At 35.6% G+C, this 19,128-nt stretch overlaps 1 protein-coding gene across 1 annotated transcript in view; it reads left to right on the top strand.

The window, feature by feature from the left end:
* ADGRV1 (adhesion G protein-coupled receptor V1) overlaps nucleotides 1–19,128 on the top strand; it is a 257,698-nt gene that overhangs the window by 17,157 nt on the left and 221,413 nt on the right. The window contains exons 11-20 of the mRNA XM_021381087.1: nucleotides 5,120–5,152; nucleotides 6,829–6,955; nucleotides 7,045–7,230; nucleotides 9,055–9,235; nucleotides 9,823–9,986; nucleotides 10,598–10,721; nucleotides 11,112–11,378; nucleotides 13,823–13,949; nucleotides 15,295–15,512; nucleotides 16,634–17,377. Of these exons, the coding sequence (XP_021236762.1) occupies nucleotides 5,120–5,152; nucleotides 6,829–6,955; nucleotides 7,045–7,230; nucleotides 9,055–9,235; nucleotides 9,823–9,986; nucleotides 10,598–10,721; nucleotides 11,112–11,378; nucleotides 13,823–13,949; nucleotides 15,295–15,512; nucleotides 16,634–17,377 (2,171 nt within the window). The remainder of the gene's footprint in view (nucleotides 1–5,119; nucleotides 5,153–6,828; nucleotides 6,956–7,044; nucleotides 7,231–9,054; nucleotides 9,236–9,822; nucleotides 9,987–10,597; nucleotides 10,722–11,111; nucleotides 11,379–13,822; nucleotides 13,950–15,294; nucleotides 15,513–16,633; nucleotides 17,378–19,128) is intronic.

Genomic DNA, 19,128 nt, shown 5'->3' with positions numbered 1-19,128 from the left:
TCTGAGCGGTCACTATAGGCTGTGTCTTGAAAATGATGGCTGCAACAAGGATTGAACCGGCAGCTGAACAAACATAACCAGTGTTCTGCTTTTGCTATGTATGGTGGGAGTAGTAGGCCCTGCTGATCATGAAGTAGCTAGTAAAAAGTGTGCCAACAGTAAGCAGCTTTCCCACACTTGGCAGGGTCAGAGAGTGAACTAAGGAACAGGTGGTCTGCCCTGGAAAAAAAAAGAAATAAAGAGATAGAATTTGAACTTTTCTCTAAGTCCCTCGCTTTAATTAGCAGCAACCAAGAATGACATGTCTGCAAAGATTGTCGTTTTGGTACTGCAGGTGTCCCTTCATATCAGGGCTGAAAATACTGGCAGGGTTATGTGTTAAGCTTGTGCAGTTGCCTTTTGGATATTTGGTATTTTCTGGACAAACAGAAGATTTCAGTTTCCAAGGCTGGCAGCAAGCACTTCACAGTAGTAGTGAATTAGCATGAAAACAAAGATACTCTGTGCTGTGGGTGTGCTTGTACTGTTCTATAAATTGTAGTGTCAGTGGGAAAAGAGAACATGTAAGAACTTTAATGAAACTGTAGACATTGGAATATGTTTATAGAGCGTTCAGTAGACTGCAATTAGTAATAGCATGATTAATCAACGTAATTAATTCTACCAAGGATATATTCTTTAGAAGTTTTTGGTGGTGTTAAGACAGTTACATTTTAAATGAGCTTTAATTCCATCCATATTTGTTAGAGAAGTTTTCCAGGCCATTAAAATAGTATTTTCCTTTCTTACTTTATGGTCTCTATCCACAGGCCACAGATATTAAAGCTAACTCTGAATTATATCCACAAAATGAAAGCAATTGTATGTCATAAAGCATATGCTTCCAGAGAAGATAGATGAGTAACAAAGAACAAGAAAATCTTGTGTCTGCTGAAGATTCTTCGTATTTTCTTTTTTTAGGAGCAGCTTCAGGTTGAATGCCTACCCTTTCTGAATAGGCCTGAATTGATACCAAACATAAATAAACCCAGATGTCTGTAGTGAAATCTATGTGAGAAAGAAAAAGCCTTGGTCTTCCTGATGAATGTAGGTGGAACAGGCCATGGAAATTGTGTGTATGCTTTGTGAAAGCATATACATACTAGGGCTGTTCATTTTACCTGGTAAGCGCAATTAGAAATCAGTTTTTTAAAAATCTCATTGTTCCTTTTCCCTTCTACACAATGTGTTCTCCTATTGGCAGTTGTCATCTCCTCAGTTAAGGTGCAGACAGCTATTGGTTTGACAGTTGGCTCAACTGTAGGACCATAATCTTGGCATGTGGTTTGGGGCAGCCCTGTGTTTGTGCTCCTGAATGAGTAGTGGTAAGATTGAGAACTTGGAAATTATGGGATATGAGAAGAGGAATATACTGATAAGTTTATTTTAATTTGTGAAAGTGACAATGAATAAGCAATGGCTGTTTAAACAGTCCTTGTGCACTGGTGATTTCTGAGTGTTCATTCATGGAATTGAGAATGCCAGATCAGATTTATATACATCTATTATGACTTAGTTTCATTTACTATGTATGATAAAGAAAAATTGAAGCAACATAATATGGAGATCTTTACAATACTAATGATTTCTGTGGCGCGACAGAAATTACCATAGGGTAAATTCTGAATTACCATAGGTGAAATTCTGTCATCAGTATATGTAGAAAATAATAAGACTCATGAGTTACAAAGTATTTAAAAAAAAAAAATTACAAATGTAAAATCCAGAATTTCACTATTTTATTTAGACATGTCTGGCAGCTTTTTCTTTTTTAACATTTTTTGGTTAAAGAGATTATTACATGTCAAAAGTTAGCAAAGCATAGAAATGCCATTTAAAGCACTGCAGGCTGTCAGTGATTAGTGCTCAAGTGGTTTGTGCATCTTCTGCATTACTCTTTGCATTGGGATGCAAAGAAAATCAAACATACAACATCGTGGAGCTGGGATTTTCTCCTAACTTGGTGATTTCCTATGGTTAGTTTCTGTCTCAAAACCTTATCTATCTTCCTTACTTAAATTTTATATTAAGTAATACATGCAGTGCTGCATGAGTTATCTCTTTCAGAGTAAAACAATGGCTTTTTCTTCAGATCAGATTTTGTTTTAATGGAGAAAAATAGTTTTGAAAATAGAATGTTGAAATGAGTACCATTGAACACCTACGGCTTGTTTTTATTACTTCTAAAAATAATAACACCATATCTCTCCTGCTATGAGCAACAAAATAAAATCAAGTACATGTTGGATTAAACCTGTAGAGAAGTTTTTTGCTCTGAAGAGAAGCACTGTGGAATGTAAAATTTGGCAAATCCTTCTTTAATGCAGTTCTTCACAGCTAGGTCCTGCCACTAATTAAATAAGTAGATAATCCTGAAAAAAAATGAAGAGAGGCTGAACAATGAATGCAAACTTATGAAGCAAATTGAGTAATATCTCACAAGCAATTTGGATTCCCCTTTTTTGAGATACTCTGATAGAAAAGAGACTTTTAGAGAAGTGTGGTTTTAATAATGACAGCAATACAGACTCACATGTGCAATTCAGTTGTCTCTCAGAATACTCACTTTCTGCAGGAGTTCCAGTCCTATTCCAAAGCCATCAACTTCAATGCCATTACTTATCTCCGTAATAACTGCTTTATTTGTGATTGTATTTAGTACATAATAACATTAAAATTCCCATGGTACCTTAAACTTAGTCAAAAGTCTGCTTTGTACTATTTTATAGTACTCTGTGCATAAAAACGTGAAAGAACATTTTGAAACTTCTGTTAGTTGTGCTAATTCATCAGTAGTTCTTGCTCAATAATAATAATGATTTTTTTTTTAAAGAAAGCACTTCCCTAATGACCAGTCATTTCACATTAGAAATGTCACATGGGAAATATCTTACATGTCTTGAGACTGCATTTCTTATATTAGCATCATAAGCATTATCACGGCTTATAAACTGTAATAAAATGAACCTTTGTGTCCATGGATAGCCATTTTACAGGAAAAGTTAAGGAGATAAAATGGCAAGTGGCTTTCCCAGTGAATTGTATCTCTTTACTCTGGTAAAGTGTTCTCTTCAGTAGCTGGAGCTGCTTGCCATGGTTAAGCTACAGTACAAAAGGAGCTGTTTTAGCTTCTATCCTTAATGCCCTCTCTGTTGGGTTTCTGAAGTTCTGAATAGCCATCTTTGTTCTGTTTCCACATTGTAGTGTTATAGGAGCACCTAAAGATCTGGTTTTACAGACCATACCGAGTGAAGCAGGACTGAACTATGCAGCATGTGGCAGTCAGGAAGTAGTTATTCTGTGATGAAGGGGTAGTGTATGAATGCCTCTTTTTTTCTTTGATGTTGTAAGTTCCAGGGGCTGTTGGCCTGGAGGCTCTGTGGTGGCACTGCTGTCCAGTCCCATAAGTTCTCTGGCAGGGCAGGGGCCTCACCAAACAAGGCCATGGCTATGGTTTCAATCAAATTGGGAACACAAGTCAGTCAGGCCTGGTGATGGTAGGCAGGGCCAGGCACAGCCCAGTGATTGCTACAGCAAGGAGGTGAGTCCAGGCCCCGGTCCTGCCCTTGCTGTGTCAGCTGGGCACGCACCTTCAGTGCAGGACCCCTGGGACCATGGACAGGGTGGTTAAAACATACGGGATGTAGAGAAGCATTTAGGGTTCTGCCTTAGGGTCTAAGCTTCCTGCTGAAAGTTTTATGCCACACTTTAAGGAATGCTTTACCATGTACAGCTTAGCCCTGTTTGGACTTCACCATCAAGATGTGAAGAGCTTGCTGAACCAGAAAGTATGCATTTCAGTGAAAGCAGTTAAAAGTCTGAAGGATTCTATTGTGTGTAAGGTATTTATCTTACAATGCGATTTTCCAAGGCAATAGAATTGAGGTCTTTTTTTCTTAGAAAAAAGTCTGTCTTGTATTGGATAGTAAACAATTTGGACTTAACTTTAAAATGTACCTTCCTAATATCTTTTTTTATTGCCAATTTTTAATTTTCCTTTGATTAATGTATTCTGTGTAATGAGAATTTATGCATATGTGTACCTTACAATGAGGGCACCATTTGTTGTTCACTTAACAGCAGTGTAGAGTTGGAAAGCTATGCCTAGGTGCTCCTATTCAATTTTTGCATAGGACGGTTTATGACTTTTTGAGGAGGTAACTAACATTACTATGTTATAGTAGCAATCTGATCAGTTTTGATATTATCCAGAGAAAACATGGTCAGAGATATTAAAAAAAAATTAAGAAGAAAAATGAAAGGACTGAAGTGTTCATAATGAGGCTTGTAGGGAGAAACCTCAGGAACAGTATTTTCTGTTTACCTGTTGGTGGACTGAACCTTACTGCTTGCTTCCTGACCTGAAAGCTCTCTATATTCAGAACAGACTTATACTGTGACTCTTTTAAATAATGAATTTTTCTCAGTCTTCTGTGTCCTATCAAAGAACGCCTGGAGGTGTTTGAGATGCACGTCGGGATACTCTTGTAAACACTTCAGGTGTGCTGCCCTCTTCCAATTTTTGTAATGCTACCATTACAACTATACTGTAGTACTACTCCTCAGTTGTTCTTAACAGACTTGTTGTCTAAGCTGTGTTTAGACTCATGCAGTGTAACTCTGAGAAGCTGAAGGAATATATATAATGCATGTATGCGTATATTACTTTGGTAATGTGATTGAATAAAAATTGTCTTAAGTGAAATTTACTGAGTTTGTGCCAGATTACTTCTTGTTATATAGGCACTACAACTCCTTTTGTGTGTTTTATTTTTTTTCCTAGACTAGTAATAATCAAGCTCTTTGAGGAGGGCTTGGTAGGTAATACTTTGAATGGGTCTTGACATGCTGCATTGGATGTGGGACATTTCTCCTAAGTGGGAACTGCTCACTTGCTAGCATTTGTCAGCAGGAAAACAACAAGCATACAGGGTTCCCATAAAATATACATTATAACCTTTTGGAAAGTAAAAAGAAAAGCTTTATTATTTATTTATTTATTTATTTAATTGAAATTCTAGCAAGTGGTACTTCCATTCCATTCCCCATCTCCTTTCTTTCTTTTTCTCTGTGCTAATAGGGTAGAAACAGAAAGGTTTGTCGTGTACTTTGGGTAAGTGAAATTAACTGTTTTTTGTGTTCAGTGAATCAGTGCTTTGTTTCAGAAGTGCTTAGTTTGGACTTGTCTTTATTGCCTCTTTTCCTTGTGGGAATCACTCTTTCTGCAACTCTTCAGATAATGTATGCTTCCCCTTTGGTGTTTCATTTGACGGCATGGGTTTCTGGCTTGAAGGCATTTTTTTTTATTTAGGATCTGTGAATGATGAAAGTTATGAATGCATGCCTCAGCGTTTGATATTTGAATGTTTAATGGAATAGTAGATTAGTTGTTCAAAACTGCCACAAATACAGTTTGCCCTAACTAAATGGCTGAAATGACTGGCGCTACAGGAAAGTTTCTGTGATCAAAAATGAGTAAAGTTATCTTGTTTTTGAACAGCACACATATAGTTTATGTTAACACATGTTTCTTTGTCTACCATCATTTTTTAAAATGTCACAAGCATCAACATTTTACTCTATTAAATAGATAATTCTATATTTTGCATCTAGTGTCCTATCCTCTAGACTGTCAATTTTTTTTATTTTTTTTATTTTTTTTGTAGTAGAAGGTTCCAGTTGTTTGTGGAGTACTTGTGGACATAGTCCTAGACTTGGTTGCAATATTGGATTTAATATATATAATTGCTTTCTCATCAGAATAGTATTTGTTGAAGTCTGGGTTGTAGTACAGTGAAAGGACAAAAATGCATACAACATGCAGTACTGAGATTCCATTGAAAACATAAAACTGACAGGAAACACGGATACAAGGGAATCTAAATACATAACGTGTAATAAATTGTATATAGGCTATGTATATCCTTCAATGGTATTTATCTGGAATTCTTAATGTAAGAAATTTAAAATGAGGTTGTTGAAAATTACTGCTTCTGAGGAAAGGAGTAGAAGTAATGTGTGAGGTCACATGTCACATGTGGCCCATTCATGTCACTGAGTAGGATGAAGATGGTGTAGCATGGAAGCCCAGAGAGAGAAATCCTTTACCAAGAGGAATTTGAAGTGTATTTGGTCAGCATATTTCACACTTGCACCATTAACGATGTGCTTTGAGACAGGGTTTGCAAGGAAGTAAGGAGAAAGGGGAATGAGTCCCTAACTAATGAGAACAGATCCAGTGCTTTCTAGAGTCAGACTGGGATCTGACAACCTGTAGAGGTTGTCCCCTCTTCTTCAGAAAGCAGATTAACATATAGTTGAGGATGAAATCCTCAGTACTGAGGGGCAATATGTCAATAGAAAATTTTGATGAAGAGGCTAAGAGTGCAAATGTGTGATTATCAATACAATGTCAGTGTAAGAGGTTTTGGAATTTCCTTTCTGCCTTGATCCAAATACAAAGTAATACTGAGTCTAGGTAACTCTTTCCTTGCACAATTTTGTTTCCTTTCCTGTGTGTTGTGTGCATGTGTGATTAAAAAAAATAGAAATAACAGCTGTAAGAACTAGCCAGAAGATAAGGCTTTAAAAAAATATATTTTTATAAATAAATAAAACATTTTAATATGGTGTCTTGCTTAATTTATTCTATTCCTTGCAGGTAACTGCTGCTTTTAATAACTTATTCAAAAAATTTTAGTCACTTTTCTTCTGTCCTCTGCATTTGTATGGATTTACTTGCCAAAGAAAAGTGCCATTTGAAAAAAACCCTCTACCTTCCTTTCTCAGGGTCAGTGTGGAAAATCAGATATTGAAGTATGGGTTTACTACTCGTGAAATCATTATTTTGGAAAATGATGATCCTGGAGGAGTGTTTGAATTTTCTTCCTCTTCCAGGGGTCCCCACAGCATCAAGGTAGTTATCTGAGTAATACCTCTTAAACGTTATAGGCAATTCGGCTTAAACAGAATGCTGGAAAAAAAGATGGATTTTCTGTTTTACAGGAAGGGGAGTCTGTTGAGCTGCAGATTGTTCGCACTAGAGGAAGTCTTGTCAGACAGTTTCTACGCTACACAGTAGAACCAAGAGACAATAATGAGTTTTATGGAAGCACAGGAATTCTGGAGTTTAAGCCTGGTGAAAGGGAGATCATAATTACCCTACTGACAAGAATGGATGGGATTCCAGAGGTAAAAATTTATATTTTACTCTCTTCAAATTGTGTTCATGGGCATATTAGTTCATCAGTTATTAAAATACAGGAGCTTTCACCTGTGAATACTATCAGCTTTTATGTAGAATTTCCAGGTTTTTTCTTATGTGTGAGAAATAAGGAAAGGAAGAGTGACTAGAAGATCTGTAAGATAGACAAGTACCATGTGAAAGCATTTTATATAATAAAAAAACAGATCTTTTCAGCCTCGCTTGAGTGTTAGAGTTTCTCTGATAGCTCTGTTGATTTGTAATCCCAGAAATCTGCAGAATCTGGGCACATTTCCATCCTTACTGTTTGTTTCTGATTTTCTTTATCCAGTTTCTTTTTCAGTGTATTGTCTATCCTGGATTCCATTAGAAAGTTTATGTGGGTTTGGTTCCACCACATTTATATTAACATAAATTTTAGCTTCTGTGATTCAGCACTCTTTCCTGCTTTTACATACATATCCCTGTGCCATGTTTTGCATAAAGAGTTGTATTTGTCTGACCCTGGAAATGAGCTGCTGAAAGTGCTAAGCTGTCAATAAGCCAGCCTTACAAAATATAAAGGCTTTAGGAAACTTAATAATCTTTTTGTAGGGCCAGGTGATCATCAGCCATGATTTGAAGGACAGGTAGAGGATCATATGATGAGGGAATTAGGAGAACACAGAAACTTCAGTTGCATAGGCTTCTGTTGAAATTCATGTTTATTTTCCCTAAACAATCTAGAGCAAAGAGACATAAAATGAGTCTGAATTACACTTGCAGAAGCCAGGGACATGAGTCTGGCAAGTAAAAGTTGGGCACTAAAACACTAAGTTCTTTAAAAGTTAGTTCTTCATCTGTAGTCTGAGAAAAAAAGTATTTCTCTGCTTACAGAAGTATTACAAGTCTGGCTAAGTAAGTAAGTCGTACGTGTTGAGATGCTCAGATAAAAACATGTGTTAGGACTAAAAAATAAGAAAGCTTTTTTATTGTCCTCTGTCTCCAAAAGTGGCTAAATACAGAAACATATGGGCAGGACAGGGATGTAATAGCTTTTCTCCAGAATGCCTTCTGAGCCTCCAAGGGTGGGCAGCCCAAGGATGTCTGGAATAATAGTTGGCATCTTTGTTTGTAATTGTTTGGATTTTTTTTCAGTTAATTGGAACAGTTTTGCTTACAGCTCAGGTAAGGGTTTAGCATCCGTGACATTCCACGTAGTGAATGCCATTTTTTAACCAAACTCTTATGTGAAGAACCAGTTCATTCTTTTCTTCTTTCCTGGTAACTACGGATGGGATTCACTGAGCTCTGCCCAGTCTAGACCAATTCTGGCCTTCTAGTTACATAGACGCAATAGTTGTTCTAATGTTCCCTGAAGTTTTTTCTGGTATAGGAAGTACCAAGTCCCATTAGATTAATAAAGCCAGCTAATGGATTCTTTCTAAATCAGCATGCTGTCAGTGGTTCTAAAGTCTTTGCTTTACCTGTTTCAAAACCAGGAATGTTAAGGAATCGTAGGTAAAAGAAAACTTACATTTCAGAGAGTATCACAAATATATCTGTACCGGTGAATTTATACGATTCTAGGTTAAATATACAAGTCCTTGCTTATAATTTTGGAAAAAAATGGTGCTTTTAGATATAGAAAATTCTAATGATTTCTTTTATCTGATAGCGATGTACAAATACTTGTTGCATATAGAAGGAGTGTGTGATTTCCTTTTGTTTAAATTTATATCTTTTTCTAGCTGGCTGGACTATAGTCCATTTTGGTGTTGATGTAGATGTTGAATACGTATTTTTATTTTGGCTGTGTTTCCCTCTTCTAGCTGGATGAGATATATTCTGTGGTACTTAGTGCCCACAGTGAAATGCCCGGCAAACTGGGAAATGTCACGACCGTCAATATAACCATTTTAAAGAATGATGATCCACATGGTGTCATTGCGTTTCTGCCTGATGATCTAACAGTAACAATAAATGAAAGTAAAGGAGAAGACATCTATACTGGTAATTCCTTTTTATTAGAGTTACTTTATCTGCTGTCTGCTCCTTCAAGGCTTCTTTTCCATTTTCTAGGATAATGTCTGACTGAAGTCTCTTCTCAGGAGTTCCCAGAGTGGTATAATGCCAGTGAGATGAGCAGTAGAGACTCAAATAGAGAAGGATGGACCTGGAAAAACAGAGGGATCCATTCCATAAAAAAGTAGCTAACAAATATGCCAGACAGGAGGGACGGAGTACTGATGTATGTACAAAGTGCAGTGTGAAGATAGAACCTCTTTTATGTGGAGCATGAATAATAGAGCATTTTGTTAGAGAAGCATAATTAAATCTCCAGATGGATGATACTCACTGATCTGTTTCCATTCAATTATCAATTATTTTTACAAGCAAGAATTAACATGTGAAACTAAAGCAGTTTGAACTGCTTTATTAAATTATATCGTTTGTCCTCTCTTGTAGTACTCTTACTGGTTATGAAATAAGTCAATTTGCTTATTATTTTCTTTCCTTTTTCTTCATTTCTATTGGGCTTACCTTTTTTCATTTTGAATTCCATTGTTCTGAATATGACTGTATGTTTGCATTTCTAGCTGTTTACAGAGTTATAAGAAACCAAGGAAACTATGGGAATGTTAATGTGTCTTGGGTTGTTGATCCAGCATGTACCAATGATGTCTATCCTGAAAAAGGGACTATTTTCTTTGATAATCTGGAGTTTTCAAAAAATATCACCATTTACTCACTGCCAGATGAGGTAAAAGCTTTTATATTGTTTTATGGTGAGAATGCGGAACAAAGAATAAGTGATAAAACATTAGAATGAAGGGAGAGAATGAAGGAATGCCTGCTTATCGAGACCCTGAAAACACAGAAAAAATGAAAACACTTGGTTGGAACTGAGATAACTTCAACAAATCATAAATGAATTTCAGAAGCTGAAAAAGGTTGAGAGCTGAGTTAATTGTAATGTGATTAAGTTATAGGAAAGTTAATTTGTGTAAAACTCATGTCCTGATAGCTGGAATCCTAATTTTGTTGTTATACGCTAATTCATTTGAAGTAATATAAAAAAGATCTAGAATACTAAATGATAAATAAGTCAATCTGTAAAAATAAATTAAATATATCAGAAGCAGAAACTTTTGTGTCATCTGTACAATAGTAAAGATGAATGAATTTACTTATTGACAGTAATTTCTATGTAACTGTATGAACTGTCCTATGTAATCCCTTTAGACAAACCTACAGATTAATAAATATGAAATGAGTCAGAAATCTCTGGCCTGTTGACCACTTGGCTGTTCATTTGAAATTTTTTAGTGCTTTGTATGCTAGATATTAATTTATTAACACTTTCTCATTCAGGTACCTGAAGAGAGGGAAGTATTTATCATCAGGTTATTCAATGTCACGGGTGGAGCCAGACTGGGAAACATAACCAGTGCAATTTTACAAATTACAAGGAATGATGATCCCATTTATTTTGCAGGTTAGAAATGATTGTTTTTAAATGTGGAGAGTTTACTGTACCTAAAACAGATATATTTTTTTTCACAGACTAGTTAACTGAGATATCACAACAGAACAAGTGCAAATCTTGCATGTTTTCATTGTTTTTAATTTATGTTTGATTTCTTCAGAACTTTCCCGTATTTATGCTTTGTTGTTGTCTCTTTGCTGATGTTGATATTGAGATTGGTTGGGTTTCAAGGTACAAAAGTATTCCTTTGTATCTAGAATTATTTCCATGTCTTTACTACCTGTACCTTCTATTTCACTGAAAAAGAATGAGGATTAGTTACAGAGCATTAAGAAAATAGAGCAAATGCGAGGAACTCAGGCTTGAACTCAGGTAGATTTTTTGTTTTTGTATTTTCAGAACCTCTGACAGTGACTGTTCAAGAAGGAAGTGTTGCAAACTTTACACTCTTAAGGAATGGATCTGTTGATGTTGCTGTTGCTGTCCAGTATATTACTGTCAATGGAGATGCAACAGCTGAAGAAGGAGACTTTGTTCCCAGTGGAAAGAGCAGCATCATTCTGTTTGATGTTGGAGAAAAAGAGCAGAACTTATCTGTGTATATTAATGATGATGATACCCCTGAAACTGATGAAACATTTTATGTCCTCCTTTTGAATTCTACAGGTAAAAGTAATGATTTGATGTATGCTTAGTAACTCTGCTTTTGTTTTGCTGCAATTTTTAGCAGCATATTCTTATCATAAGATTTACTCCAAGACTTTCATACAGTTGCTGTAAACATTGTGTTTGGATTTTCATCTTGGATTTAATTTTTGTTAGAAACAAAAATTCAGTGATGCAGTGGAGACCTTTCCTGCAAAACCAACTGAAGTGAAAGCCTCTTTTCAAATGTAAACGCTCCAAATTAGGTGGGTTTTGGCTCGACTACAATGCAATTATAAAGAATTTTAGAACTGCAACAGTCTTCAGGAAAGAGGGATTCTTTTAGTTCGTATTTGTGCTCCAGGGTATGCTACACAACTGCCTGATTTTTTTAAAAGCAAACAGAACAGCCATATTTAAAGAAAGGCTATGTAAATTCATTTCTGTTTTCTCCTTGTAGTAGTAAAAAATATGTATGCGCTCTGCCATTATATTTTTATGAGACATAATCTACAGAAAAATATATATTAGAATTACCCAGTGAACCACATCTAAAGAAAGAATTTATTACCATAGGAATAACATCCTCTTTTTTTAATTATTTTTCATAGTTGTCATTTAACAGGAAACAATCTAAAATTATCCAGCACATTCCTCTAGGTTTTCAAATCTGTATCTTTTGGAATAAATCATCATTGTTGTGTAATATGCATGAGAATATAAAAGGGAAGTAAAAGAAATACATAAATTTTCTTGGTCTCTAACTGCTTAAGAAAGACCCTCCCCACCAAAACTCAAAGTATTGTAGGAGTCATTTGCAATTTTGTTAACAAATTTTAATGATTTACTGTCCTTCAGGTTTTATTATTCTGTAGCTGAGAGGTAATAACAAGCTGTGAACGCACGACAAATCTTTTCAATGCCAAGTAAATCTGAACTGAATGAGCCATCAGAGCAATACGTAAGAGCTGAGGGGCTGTAATTTAATAAAGCAAAGAAAGGTGATCATAATTAACCAACAGACCGTACCTTGAGATGGTGTGAGAAGTTCTCAGAGTAAAATACCTACCAGAGATTCAGTTCAAGATTAGAAAACCTAAAATTAGATATCTTCGTTTAGGCACTAATGAGCACACTAAGCACCTTAGCTCTTGTTAGTCTGTGATGATGTAGTCTTTACAGTCAATAAGCTAGAGAGTGATTCAGGTCACAATAAAGTGGACATGCTGTGGCTGGCCTACAAGTTGCTCACAGGGCTGCATTGATCTCAAACTGAATTCTGCTCTACAAATTGGTAGCAGGCAGCCAGAGGATGATAAGGAAATTTTAAGCAATTATTTGAGTATCAGGCAGTTCATCTGTTTCCTGAGACCAGCCAATCTTCATTGTGGTACCCAGGTCTCTACAGCACCTCAGATCTGTTTCAGTCTCTTTCTACTTAACTTTCTTCAAGAAAACTTCTTAGCTTTTTTCTTAACTTTCTTCTACTGGTAGTTTCTCTTACCACCCCATTGGGAACCTACAATGCTTTCTCTCCTGACACAGTGGTCCTACAAGACTATCAAAGTCTCCCTTTTCTTCTTAAAGGAGCAGCATGTCATTATGGAGCCTGTCTAGAATCACTAAGAATACAGAATATTTCGGAATGCATTCCAGAAAGCAATTTCATCGATTTTCTTTCTGTGGTCAGTTACACGTATTGGCCTTGAGTGTTATAGACCTTTTGATAGCTATAATGGGGCTGTTGTACCAGAAAGAAAATACAAACAGAAGTATATGAAGTTAAATGTGTAAGCACATTCTCTAATGTGGAACTAAAGCTGGTCTGACACTCATAAATGGGATGAAAAATGGCATAGGTTTGGAAACACTGGGATGGTGTTAGAATTAACATCCCTACAGTACTAATATGCACTACAGGAATACTACAAACTTCTCCTCTGCATCCTAATTATCTTTTCATTCTTCATTTTTCATTTCCATTATTCTATGATATGAGTATAAATTCTTAGATGTTGTTCTTGGCTTCTGTTTAGTTTAAATGCGATACTTGCAGGTCTAAAGGAAGTCCCGGTTCTTTGAATACTTTGTTATTTTATTTTATATCTCTGAATCTCTTATCATTTTGACTTGACCATCTGTTCAAACACAAAATATGACCTCTCACACAGTCCTTTTCCCTTCCTAGGTACAACTGCGTGCAAGGATGCCAAGCAAATAGAATCATATTCACAATTCATGTCATACATATATTTTTCTGAAGATCTTATGTCTTGCTTATGATGTATAACTTGAGTATTTTTACCCTGGTTTATCTGTTATTGAATATTTCAAATAATGCTTTTCACTGACTGCTACATAACTGTTCTTTTTTTTGCATAAAAGCAGTTGGTCTAAGTAAAAAACATGGATTTATAGTTACCTACATTTATAATACCAATTCTGATTCCTCCCCCTCTATTTAGGGGACACTGTTATCTTTAAGGCTAGAATGGCTACAGTTATAATTGAAGCAAATGATGATCCAAATGGAATTTTCTCTTTGGAACCTTTAGAGAAGGCAGTGGAAGAAGGCAAAAGTAACATTTTTTTGTAAGTAGCTTTTAAATAATATTCTACACTCTTTTGGAAGTGCTGTTTGTACTTTGCAAATAGTACTTTGATCTAACTCCATGCAAGTTTGTATTGATAGAATTGTATTGTAGAAAAATAGCTTTACAAAAATGTGGAATAAATTATTTGTAATGTGTTGAAGACATGAGCTGTAATATTTTAAAATAGACAATAAATGTAAAAAAGCATACAGACCTGTTGCATTGTAAATACATAAGAACACAGTATTGTTGTTATATTCTCAACACTATAGGTACGGAAGAATCTGATTGAGCATAGTGTAACCTCTGCTAATGGAGAAGTAAAAAACTTCTCAACAAATAGGTAAATAACACTGTGGCTATAGATGGCTTTTGTACCTTATTTTGACACTTTCATCTACAAACCTATACTTCTCTATTTTTTTTTCTACTTTTTTTTTTATCTGTTAATTACAGATTGAGATCTATTCTCAAATTCCAGATGTGACAGCCTTCTAGGCTGAAAATGCTCTTCACTAATCTGACCTTTGAAAGTATTTTTCTTTCTGCCACTGAGTTGTGTTCAAGAATGAGAAGGGTTGAAAAAATGAATGTATTCAGCATCTGATCTTGCAACATAAAAAATTAGTAAATAAACTTAGTATGGGATTATAATTTGATGAAAATAATGATTTATTTTTTTTTAAGAAATCTCTGGATGTAAAGAGCAGTTAGATCATCATAAATGTAGTAGTGTGAATAGTTAGGGCAGAGCCTTTTTTCATATTTTTTAAATTATCCTTTATGCATGTATTTGATTTTTGTTTGTTTTAAGGCCTTGAAGCAGATGCTTATGACTACAAGTTAGGTCTTAGCAATAATAATCAAATTTCATTTTCACTTAGTATATTCTTAAACTCAAATAAGGCATAGAACGTAGCCCTAATTTAACAGAAGTTTAAGAAAGAGTTTAAGGAGGCTTGATGACTAAATGCTGAAATGTCTGCAGTTATCTATAGATGATTCCTGTCTAAAAGTGTCTAAGTAAGTTAATTTTTATCGTTAACTTTCTGAAGTATTATACTTTCATATTTATTGTTTACATACTAGAAATACAAGATAAACTATGTTTGGGCCTGCATAGGCTATTTTTTTTTTCTAAGGTACATATGGTATACCTGGGAGTCGAATTACACTACAGAATTGCAGGTGTTTAACTGGAGCTATATTTATTGTTCATTATTATTTAGAACATAGTATGTTGCTTTTCTCTCTATGGAAGATTAGAGTCTTTGTGTTTTCCTTTCCTATGGAACACTGATGCTTACCTGCCAGGACACACTCTTTCTTGTATCACTGAACAGGGTTTTGAGACATAGAGGACATTTCGGCAATGTTTCTTTGAGCTGGCAGCTGTTTGATAATAACTCCACACTGAGGCCAGGAGAAGAGTTCTACGAAACTTACGGAACTGTGTTCTTCATGGATGGTGAAAGATCAAAGCCAGTAACACTACATGCTATTTCAGATAGAATTCCTGAATTCAATGAATTTTACATTCTAAAGTTGGTGAACGCTTCAGGTATTGTCTTCCATATCACCATTCACTTCATATCTTATAGAAAATAATTATGTTTAATCATTCAAAAAGAAACCAGCACTGAAAAGAGCATTGCTTTGAATCATGTCTTGATGTCCTGTGATTTTCTGGTAAGGTTTTAGGTTTTATTTTTCATTTAACGTTAAGTTAGGTATATGAATATGATTACTTCCTGAATTACTGATAGACATATTTTGTTGATCTGAACTTTAAAAAGGATGCCTCTTCATTTCTGAAATGAAAGTTTAATAGTTTCATTTCAGAAACAGAGATCTCAATTTCAGAGACATAGATCTCCATGCAGAAGAAGAAATATTAAAAATATTAAAGACTATGCATATCTACTGTAATAGAGTTCCTTTATTTATTTTTTTTCCCTAGAGGAGGTAAACCACTTGTAGACACCACTTCATATGACATAAATTACAACTTCAGATTGCTACTGGGTGTATTTCCTAATCTGGATTCATTCCACCTCAGTACTATTTATGGTCTTCTGTACACTGGTGCAACTGAAAATGTGTGTTGACCTTTCCTGTAAGTGAAATCGATATGGGTGTACAAAAGATTTCCTACTTAAAATAGGTACACTTTGAGCATGGAGAGTTTATGTTTACATCATGATCTTCGTGTCATAAATTCTTGCTGTGGAGAAATAGATGACTAGTAGCACAACTTGGCAGCAGTTTTAATACACAATTGATTTTGCAAGGTATATATGCTTCTGTTTCTGAAGCGATGGACAAGATTTTGCCATTTCATAGTCATGTAGGTTTTGAAGTAATGTAAGAACTGATTTTGGCTCCATTTTTATCAAATGAAACAAAAGTTAACTAGAAGTTGGAGTTAATCATTTTTTAGCTGAAAGATGTCATTTTCTTTTGCAGCTGAAAAATAACATATGATTTTTCTATTGAGATTGTGCCACCGTAGCATTTTAAAAATAGTACAATTAAATTACACAGTTTTAATGTTAGATGATTTGCAAGTAGTCCAGAAAAAAAACATATTTTATTTAAGAATTTAAGTACTTTGTAAGTTTTTCTCCTGATCGTGTTGTTTGAAACCAACCATTAACTTTTACTCTAACTTCTGTTACATAGGTGGATCTCCTGGTCCTGGTGGGCAGTTATCTGAAACCAACCTTTCTGTAATCGTCATGATCCCTTTCAATGATGACCCTTTTGGAGTGTTTGTTATTGATCCAGAGAGCCAAGAGAGAGAGATTGTGGAAGATATTCTTTCTGAAGATGATCTTTCCTATATTACAGACTTCACCATCTGGAGACAGCAAGGCACATTTGGTGTTGTCCGACTAGGTTGGGAAATACTGTCTAGTACGTTCTCAGACGGACTGCCAGCAATGATAGATTTCTTACTGCTTGGATCATTTCCAAATTCAGTAAAATCACAGCCCCACATGAGGCGCCATCACAGTGGAACAGATGCTTTGTATTTCAGTGGAAAAGGGGATGCATTTGGCATTATTGGTCCTGAATACCCATACAAAGGAAATGCTGCTCTAACCAATTTTACTTTTTCAGCGTGGCTAATTCCTAATGTCAGTACAGATGGCTATATTGTTGAAAAGGACGATGATAATGGGACTTTGTATTATGGCGTGAAAATCCAAACAAATGATTCTCATGTTTCTGTAGTTCTTCATTATACAGCATTAGGATCCAATATGACATATATGGCCAAAACAGCAATCATGAAATACGTGGATGAGAATACTTGGCTTCACCTTCTGATTACTCTTGATGAAAGTATAATTGAATTTTACATCGATGGAATACTAGTTCTCGGAGGAATTAAAAGTTTGAAAGGAGAGGCGATTGTTGATGGTGAGCCAACAGATTTCATTATATAGTTCTGAAATGCATAGAAGAGTCTAGCCCCTTGAGAGGTGGAGACAATATACTGAAATGATTATATCTGATTAGTTAATTGAAAGGAAAAGGAAAAAATTAAAAAAAAAAGGAAAAAATTCTTTCAGGATTTTAAAAAAGTGTATGGAAATTAGACATGGAAAGTTCTAAAAAATTCAAACCTGTAATGAGCTTAGACTATAAGAATTTGAAAATAAATCAATAATTTATATATATATAATATGTGTATATCATGTACATTTACTGCAATTAATAATTTCAATAAGATTTAGCTACAAGAAAGATACTGAGTTGCTAGAACACATTCAGAGAAGGACAGTGAAGCTGGAAAAGGAACTAAAAGAAAAGATATGACAAACAGGTGAGGGAACTGGGCCTGTTTAGTCTGGAGAAGAAGAGGCTGACGGGCAACCTCATTGCTCTCTACAATGACCTGACAGGAGCTTGTAGTGGGAATGGCGGTGATCTCTTTTCTCAGGTGGCAAGTGATAGGACATGAGGAAAAGGCCTCAGGTTGTTCCAGGGAAGGTTTAGATTGGATATTAGGAAGAATTTCTTCATGGATAGAGTGGTTAGGCACTGGAACAGTCTACTGAAGTGGAATCGTCATTTCTGGAGGTATTTAAGAGACATGTGGCGCTTAGAGACATGGTGTAGTGGTGGACTAGTATTGTTAGGTGCTGGGCAGACTTGGTGATCTTAAAGATCTTTTCCAACATAAATGAATCTATGCATTTGTTATTCTGTTTACAACACTGTAGCTTAGGAAGGACATTTTCCTTTCAGTTTCTGAAACAAAGATGTGTGAAATGCAGTAATGCTTTTGTTGCCAAGCCCATATCTTGAAAGCAATAGCATTTTACAGGCTGTAGATTTACTTAAATACATATTAACAAACTTAATTCTTGGTTTAATTATATTTCAGGTAACATTAGCCTGCGTACTTCAGTTTATCTAACTGGACATAGCCAGTCTTTTAAGATTTTATTTATAGTTAACCATTGTCTGACCTGCAGTAACACTGACTAGAGAAGTGTCAGAATTCCTCTGTAAAGTCAGATGTTATGTGGTTGGAATAAATTTATATTTATTCTTTTTTTTGGCCATTTTCTGCTCTTCCATATGCTTTTTTTTTTCTTCCCTTGGTGATAGTCTCTATCCTTCAGTCTTTCTCCCTCTCCTCTTCAGTTTTGTGTTTTCTTCAATATAGATAGACATCCTTATGGATGATTATGATTGACATGGTCCCCCACCACATCATTATTTCCAAATTGAAGAGATGTGGATTTGATGGGTAGACCACCCGGTGGATAAGGAATTGGTTGAAAGGCTGGAGACAAAGGGTGGTGGTCAATGGTTCTGTGTCCAGGTGGAGGCTGGTAACAAGCGGTGTCCCCCAGGGGTCTGTCTTGGGACCAGTGCTCTTTAACATCTTTATCAATGACATCAATGATGGAATTGAGTGCACCCTCAGCAAGTTTGCTGATGACTCCACGCTGAGTGGTGCGGCTGACACAACGGAAGTGTTATGGTTTTGTGATTTTTTTTGTTGTCGGTATTCCACATCATTACATCATGTAAGGTACGGGCAGTTAAAGGGTTAATTCCCCGGTTACTGTAAACTGCCTTTTTTTGGTGTGGCCCTCTGAGGGGGAGGGGAGGAGGTGCACTCCCCAGGGGTCTTTGCGGGAGAGGGGGTGGTGAAG

The sequence above is a fragment of the Numida meleagris genome, chromosome Z (assembly GCF_002078875.1).
Source record: "Numida meleagris isolate 19003 breed g44 Domestic line chromosome Z, NumMel1.0, whole genome shotgun sequence".
In the NCBI taxonomy this organism is placed as follows: Eukaryota; Metazoa; Chordata; class Aves; order Galliformes; family Numididae; genus Numida; species Numida meleagris.
The sequence above is the reverse complement of the archived record's forward strand: the minus strand, read 5'-3'. Positions and strand labels throughout refer to the sequence as shown.